Below are 8,420 nucleotides of genomic sequence, written 5' to 3' on the forward strand. Positions count from 1 at the left end.
CTGGAGAAAAGATGACTTTCCAGGGAAGACAATAGTTATAATCAGCTACCTGGTTTCAGAATTTAAATCCTTGACTAAAAATCGCAATGATTCAGATATAGGCTTGACAGAAACAACTTTTCAAAAAATGATATGAGATTCCCAGGCAGTAGTGAGTTCCCTGTGACTTTCAACATGATGATCATATAACTTTCAAAAATCACATTCTCTTTCTGGCTTTGAGATACTGGTAAATACTGTGCTGCATAGTATATGTCATATCTAGTTGATATCCTTGGTAGTGGCTGCTACGCTGTAGAGACAGATTCTGGAAATAGCTACAACACACACTTGGAATCTCACAGTCACATAATCAACCATTTTACTAAATACAAGCATATTTTCATTCACATACAGCTAAAGAAAACATTTTTTCACATTTCATTACAGTGCACAACAAAGTGAGGAAAAGTATACAGTACATTTTATTCTGGAATATGATATGATCTATTCCAACATGCAGTTGTGGTCTTTGTTACAAGTTAATCTTTTCTTTGCCTATGTAGTAAAATAGCTTCTAAAGCTTTATCCTTAGTATTGTATTAACACCTGATTTTTTCACACTTATTTTCTAAAACCCACTTACTGCAGTGACAACAGCACTGAAGTCTACTAAAATGATTGTTAAAGTTTCTAGAACTTGTTTGTTTAAGCAATTAAGCTCAGCCACCTTTGCTGGATCTATGCTGAGTATTTTAAAACCTGCCTAAAAATGCAAGGAATGGGAAAAGTATACATATAATGTATTTTAGTCAAGAAAACTGGAGAGAAGTTTTGTTTCTATCTTTTGTTTTGAACTGACAGAATCCAGTCAACTCTCATTTATCCAGTGGATAATCTTGCTTTCAGAATCTTTTAAACACAAGTATAGTAGTTGATAAACTTTGTGTTAACCCAATTCACCATCTTTTATTTGTCGTCTATAATCACAAAACTGGCCACTTAATCACTCCACCCAAGCCTGGTCATGTTAAAGGAATGTAGAAATCATGATTGGTTCACTTGTAGTTGATGCTGCAGGTTGGTCCAAGGTGGTTTGTTTCCATCCTTTTCATTATTTGGCTTCTTTATTCTGGCTGAAGTAAATCCCCAAACTTTCAAATTCAATCACATTCACACTGAAGTTTAACACTATATCTCAGAGCAATTTAACCATTCTCAGGCTTTCCTATCACCATGAATATGAGAGGTCTGACTCTCATCAGACTTGTTTTCTGACTGTGAAAAGTATGGCTTTTGCCTAGCTGAACTGGCTACAATACAAAAAATAATTTAAAGCATCACATCTCTTCAAGAAGATAATGAAACCTCAAGCCAACCATTCCAATTTTCTGATGCAGTTATCTGTCTGTTCACCTGAGAATTGAGCTGACTTTCTAGGGGAGACAAGAATCTAGTATAGGTATATGGCAAACAGATGGCCAAGGTCATTGTGAGGTGACTATTTTATCCCCATCCCACTTCCCACTGCTGTATTTGGTTCCTTTCCATAATATGTCCACTGTGTTTCAGTGATAAGAACACTTCTAGCATACACAGTTCTAATGTGTTTTCAGTTGTGCAATTATTCACTTGGTTAAAGCCCTCTATCAGTAACACCTGAATGGGCTTTACCTTTGATTCATCCCTAGGTTGCCTCAGGATTATTATAGCTGAGTTGTAATCAATAAGGAAACATATCCTAACATGTAGAGAACATTTATTTACAGTCATATCTCTTCCAAAGTGAACAAATTAACAACAGTTCATTCATCTGACAGCAGGACGATGCAGTGAAACAAGAACTAGGAGTCAAGAGACCTTCACCTTGGCCAAGTGAATTTCCCGCCTCTTAGTTGACCTTCGTAAAATGGGGAAGAAATCTCACAAGCCTGTTATGATGATCAAATAAGTAAGCAAAGTGAATGTAATGGGTTTGTAAGGGTTATAATAGCGCTTCCTGTTGGGCAGGTACTCAAGACAGGATTGATGAGTGAGGGTTTGCCTCTCTTTTTGGGGGCAATCCCTACATCGTTGCCATGACCTGAAAAGACAGACACATTGTTTACCTCTAGATTGCAGTCGCCAATGCAGTAAAACCCCAGACATGGTCAGAGGGAAAAGGGCATGGCGTTCGGGTTAGTGTTTCTTCTACTTACAGGGTATTTTGCATGGGACAATTTCTTTCACACTGCTGGCTATTCTATCACAAGGGAGTACATTTTCCCTAATGTGATAATAACAGTGTGTAAATAGCCTCCCTTTTCATATTGACACCATTTTTACCAGAACATCAGGTCTTGAAAGTGTCTTAGTAAATAGCTGGTCCACACCCCTCATTTTACAGATGAGCTCTTTAGGAGCTAATCGGTACTTTTTTTTTTTTTTTGGTGCCGAAACCCAGGAATGAATAATCAGTACTTTTTAACCAAACAAAACCCAGCACACACACTTGGTACAGGATAATCTCATGGATTAAGATGATCTCAGTCTTTTAAAAAATTTTTGTTAATTGTTCCAATGATATACTCCCCCCCCCCTTACATAATGTCTTTTTGTTCATGACCTATGAATGAGCTGAAATACCAAGAAACAGTTGTCTGTGGGTGTATTTTTCTGGGGTCTGGCTCCCCAAACCTCAGGCTCTTGACATGTGGTCTACAAAGGGCCCATGGAACAGCCACTGCCCAGCATGGGCCACAAAACAGTGCCTGGCCCATGGCAGTAATTTAGTCCCCCAGTCACAGCACCCAGGCTCCCCCATCCCCCTGCCTACAACCTGTCAGAGTGCCCCTTGGGAAGGAGGCTCACTTGGTATCCAAAAGGAAGGTTGAGTTCTCTTCAGTCACACAAGGATTCTATTCATGTCAAGCACTTTCAAGTTCAGATGGGAGAGCATGTTTTTGGAAATAAAAAGGCCTGACTAGCACAAACATCTCCTCTCTGATTTGACAACCTCTTCTGAAGAGTGAACCACATTTGGTACAAATCCACTCTTCACCCCTTCCCAGCCCTCCTGGATTGAGATATCCCCCCTTTTAACCAGCTCATATATGTCTTTCGTCAGGTCTGTGAAGGCTTTCTCCACATTAATGGCATCGCGGGCTGACGTTTCAATGTACTTCATGCCGTACGCAGCAGCCAGTTTCTCTGCTTCATGGCGAGTCACTTGCCTCTGTGTATCCAGGTCACACTTGTGACCCACCAGAACAAATACAATTTGGTAGGGCTGAACGTGTACTTTGGTCTCTTCTAACCACTCATGGACATTCTGGAAGGACCTGCGGTTGGTAATGTCAAATAAGAGAAGACCACCTACTGAGTTCCTGTAGTAGGCCCGAGTGATGGATCTAAAACAAAAGAGAAAAGTAAAGAATGAAGGCCACGCCCCAAATCCTGCATTTCTTTTATATTTTTGTTGTTGTTAATCCTCACTTGAGGATATTTTTCTATTGATTTTTAGAGAGAGTGGAAGTGAGGGGGAGAGACACACAGAGAGAAACATCGATGTAAGAGTGATGCATCGATTGGTTGCCTCCCACATCTGTACAGACCATGGACGGGTATTGAGCCTGCAACTGAGGTCCATGCCCTTGATTAGAATCAAATCCAGGACCCTTCAGTCCACAGGCCGATGCTCTATCCACTGAGCCAAACCGGCGAGGGCCAAAATCTTGTATTTCAATGAACTCAGTGTATTCTAATGTTTCTGGTTACTGGCAGTTTAGTAAAAATGATTTTCTTTTTTAGCAACAGACTACAAATGTCATTCTATAATAATAATAATGATATGTGAATTTTCAATTGGGCAAAATTTTGAGTTGGCATCTTCTAGAAATGAATGCTCATGGGCTTACAGGCATTTCCCCTCGATTCAGATGGAACCACAGCTAACTCTCCCACCTCCACATCTGAATAACCAAATGAGACTTCCTGTTCTGCCAAATAGGATAAGTCACAGGTTATCATGAGGCAAAATAAAATAATGGATGCCAAAGTGTTCTGTGACCTGGAGAGCTCATTATAAATTCTAGTAGTTGAAACAGAATTTTTAAAAATGAATTTATGCCCTAGCCAGTTTGGTGCAGTGGCTAGAGCGCTGGCCCGAGGACTGAAGGGTCTCGGGTTCAATTCCTGGTCAAGGGCATGTACCTGAGTTGCAAGGGCCGGCCCCAATTGGGACACTTGCGAGAGGCAACCAATTGCCATGTCTCTCTCACATCAATGTTTCTCTCTCTCTCTCTCTCTCTCTCTCTCTCTCTCTCTCTCTCTCTCTCTCCCTCCCTCCCTCTCCTTCCTCCCCTCCTGTCTCTCCAAAAAAATTAATTGAAAAATATCCTTAGGTGAGGATTTAAAAAAATAAATTTATGGTAGTTGATAGAAAAATGCCCATAAGTATATAGGTATATTGCAATACACTCCATTCTCTCCCCAATTATCATTACCACATTTGTCTTTCTATCATTCTATTATTATTATTTTTTAAATACATTTTTATTTATTTCAGAGAGGAAGGGAGAGGGAGAGAGAGATAGAAACATCAATGATGAGAGAGAATCATTGATTGGCTGCCTCCTGCATGTCCCCCACTGGGGATCGAGCCCAAAACCCAGGCATATGCCCTTGACCAGAATCAAACCTGGGACCTTTCAGTCCAAAGGCCGACACTCTATCCACTGAGCCAAACCAGCTAGGGCCCTTCTATTATTATTATTATTATTTTAATCTAACAGGGGTCTTCAGTCTCTTCTGTGAGGAGAAACACAACTTTGTTTTTATTTTTCAGGCTGTTAGGAATAGGAAAGAGAGAGACGGTCTGTAGAGGGCTCGAGCAAAGTGCCTATCTGCCATGTTTCCTGGCACGTTTCAGAGAGGCTGAATAAGGAGGCACCAGTTGGGAAAAACCACATAAATCGCCAAAGCTTCCCTTCAAAATGACATGATTTATTTAGAGCAGTGGTTCTCAACCTTTCTAATGCCGCGACCCTTTAATACAGTTCCTCATGTTGTGGTGACCCCCAACCATAAAATTATTTTCGTTGCTACTTCATAACTGTAATTTTGCTACTGTTAATGAAGTAGCAACGAAAATAATTTTATGGTTGGGGGTCACCACAACATGAGGAACTGTATTAAAGGGTCGCGGCATTAGAAAGGTTGAGAACCACTGATTTAGAGAATTGCAATTAGAATATATTTGCTGTACTTCTTAAACAGAAGAAAACTCATCTTTTAAACTATATATATATATATATATATATATATATATATATATATATATATATATATCTTTATTGATTTCAGAGAGGAAGAGAGGGAGAGAGAGAGAGAGAGAGAGAGAGAGAGAGAGAGAGAGAGAGAGAGAGAGAGAAACATCAATGATGTGAATCATTGATCGGCTGCCTCCAGCAAGTCCCCTACTGGGGATCGAGCCCCCAACACAGGCATGTGCCCTTGGCCGGAATCGAACCTGGGACCGCAGGCCAATGCTCTATCCACTGAGGCAAACCAGCTAGGACATCTTTTAAACTTCTTGATTAGAGGAGCTTCATTATCAATATACATTATACTGCTTTGCTTAGAGCATTTTAGAGCTTATTAGAGGGTATAGATTATTTGCTTCTATGACTTGCTTTAGACCAGGGGTGGGGAACCTTTTTCCTGCCAAGGGCCATTTGGATATTTATAACATCATTGGCGGGCCATACGAAATTAATCAACTTCAAAATGAGCCTGCTGAATTTGGTCAAACATTTAATTAACTACCCCTAATGCCTTGGCAGGGCCGGACCAAATGATTTCTTGGGACTTATAGGGCCCACGGGCCAGACGTCCCCCACCCTTGCTTTAGACTATTGTGCTTTTTGATCTACGTCTATTTTTAGGTTTTCTGTCTTCTTGGATGGAGAAGACAAAAATGAGCGACTCATTTTTGCTGCTTAAGGCTTAGGACAGATGGCCCAATGGTAACAGAACATTGTCCAGAGGATTAAAGTCCAAACTAGATGATGGCAAGAGCCAACCTTACAAATGAGTTCAAGTCTCTAGCACCAGGCAAATCAGCCCTAGGGAATGAAAACAGTTCCAATTCCCTTATGTTTGAAGACTCATGGATACATGATCAAAGGCTTTGATTTGTGAACAGCTTGACTCAAAAAAATCAATAAGCAAGCTGTAGATCCCTTCAAAACTCTAAAATACATCATTACACTAGTACTTAGAAAGTAACAAAGCCCTATCTAAGCACAACATAAGGATGCCTAAAAATGAAAACCTTCTGTACATCAAAACATTTTCTTGAACGAAGTTCGAAGGCAAATGACAAACTGGGCAAATATTTTACCATGTACGTGATAGAAAAGGATACTGTATTTTCCAGTGTATAAGACAACTGGGCGTATAAGATTTTCCTGGGTTAAAAAGTCGTTTTATACGCCGGAAAATATGGTATATTGGACTATGTTGATTGGATTATATATAATGGATTAGATATATTGGACTACCGTATTTTCCGGCGTATAAGACGACTTTTTAACCCAGGAAAATCTTATACGCCCAGTCGTCTTATACGCTGGAAAATACGGTACATATTCCTAATCTAAAAAGAACCTTTACTAATCAATATCACCCAATACTAATAAGCAGTGGGTATGAAAAGGCTCTTCATACAGATGGTCCCATAAATACAAAAAGACACCTTTCTTCACTGACAGTCTGAGAAATGCATTCTCAAGTTCAAAGTGAACCTGTACAGGGTGTTTGTCAGTGTTGTTTGTGGAAGTGGGGAGCTGGAGACAACTTCAGTTTGTAGTGATCTCTTCTCCCTATCCGCTCTTCAACTATCTAACCAGTATCTTCTATGCTCAACTAGTGTTCAATAGATAAACGAATCGGTGATCAGAAACATGGGTGATTGAGGCCTTTTGATCTAGTTTGTGACGCTCTGTGTGACTTTAGCTCAAGTTGCTCTCTCAAAGTTTTCTGGGTACCTTGCTCTCTGCCACGTCTGTCTATCATTATACATGCTGTTTCCTCTCCCTGGGGTTTTTTTTCTGTCATACTCATCAAGCCTCCTCTCCTCCAGGTAGCCTTCCCTCCCTCTGTCCATTGCAAATGATACACACGCCAAAGGAAAAACAGAGGGTTGTACGAGAAAATCAAACCTGTTCATTGATTACTCACTATGTGCTAAGAGTTCGAGTAGGGAGTGAGCATACAAACATAAACAAGACTCTCTGTTGTGTAATTGCTGATTGTCTGTCCCCTCCCCTCCCATGCCAGCACCGAGGTTCTAAGAGGGAAGGGCCTCTGTTTTGTTTACATGGCATCCCCTTGTGTAAGTTTCCTCAGAAACAAGCCTGAATCTGGCATGGAGTGGATGATGACTGAATGTGTGCTGGTTGCAAGGGGGAATCAATCCATTTAGCCTCTTGACTTTCATATATACGTATATATAATGCGTGTATGTATATATCTGTATCTATATATGTAACACAATACATCTATATCTGCACCTATGTCTCGCTCAGTATCATCTGTATATACCTGCCTATACATGTTGGGAGGACCTGGGAACATTTTTAAAAGTATGTAGCATAGGGACCGAGATTGATGAATTACAGTGATCAATTCCAACTGATTTGTTAGCTACCAAGGGGCAGGTTGGGCGAGTTGCTGTGCAAGCAATACATATTATTGACCGGCCTTCCCTGCCAGAGCGCTTCTGTCCCTGCAGGGAGCTCCCAGCTAGCTGGAGGTGGGCTTCATCAGAAGCCCCCAGACCTTCGGGATCTCTCTACGGGTGGGCGGGCGCGACCAGGACCAGGAAGTCCTCTATCCCCAGGGGCTTTGCAAGCTCCGAAGGCCCTCCCTCTGCTCGCGGGGCCCGGCTGCGCTCCCACCTGAACCTCTCTTGACCCGCGGTATCCCAGATCTGGAGCTTGATGCGTTTTCCTGGCTCGATCTCTACCAGACGGGAGAAAAAATCCACCCCCACGGTGGGGTCCGAAACCTGGGCAAAGCGGCCCTCGGTGAAGCGGCGGATCAGACAGGACTTGCCCACCGTGGAATCCCCGATGACAATGAGCCGGAACTGGTACAGCCAGATGGCCTCCATGGCTGGGCTCCGCAGGTCTCCTTATCCCTGGCCCTGAGCGGCGAGAGGGGGCGTCCCGCCGAGGCCCCCCCGCCCGCGAGAGTGCGGCTCGGTCCGGATCTAGATGGGCTGCGAGCACATCGCTTGACTGGGAGCCCGAGGCGAGGTAGGCCCAGGCGCTGGGAGAGCGGAGGGATGGATGCTGCGCTCGCAGAGGTGATGAAATGGCAGCAGCATCAGCACCACGCACTCTGACTCATCACTGACAACCGGGCTACTGTAATCCCCCGCATAGACGCGACGCCTG

The 8,420-nt window shown here is 42.4% G+C and overlaps 1 protein-coding gene across 1 annotated transcript; it reads right to left on the minus strand.

The window, feature by feature from the left end:
* Positions 1 to 2,941: 2,941 nt before the first annotated feature.
* Positions 2,942 to 8,134, minus strand: RAB39B (RAB39B, member RAS oncogene family; the record flags this gene model as incomplete). The annotated part of the gene is made up of 2 exons (XM_079765491.1): positions 2,942 to 3,368; positions 7,920 to 8,134. The coding sequence occupies 2 exons, from the start codon at positions 8,132 to 8,134 to the stop codon at positions 2,942 to 2,944; spliced, it is 642 nt and encodes a 213-aa protein (XP_079621617.1).
* Between the last annotated feature and the right edge of the window lie 286 nt (positions 8,135 to 8,420).

Source organism: Cnephaeus nilssonii (assembly GCF_951640355.1).
Source record: "Cnephaeus nilssonii genome assembly, chromosome: X".
Taxonomy (NCBI): domain Eukaryota; kingdom Metazoa; phylum Chordata; class Mammalia; order Chiroptera; family Vespertilionidae; genus Cnephaeus; species Cnephaeus nilssonii.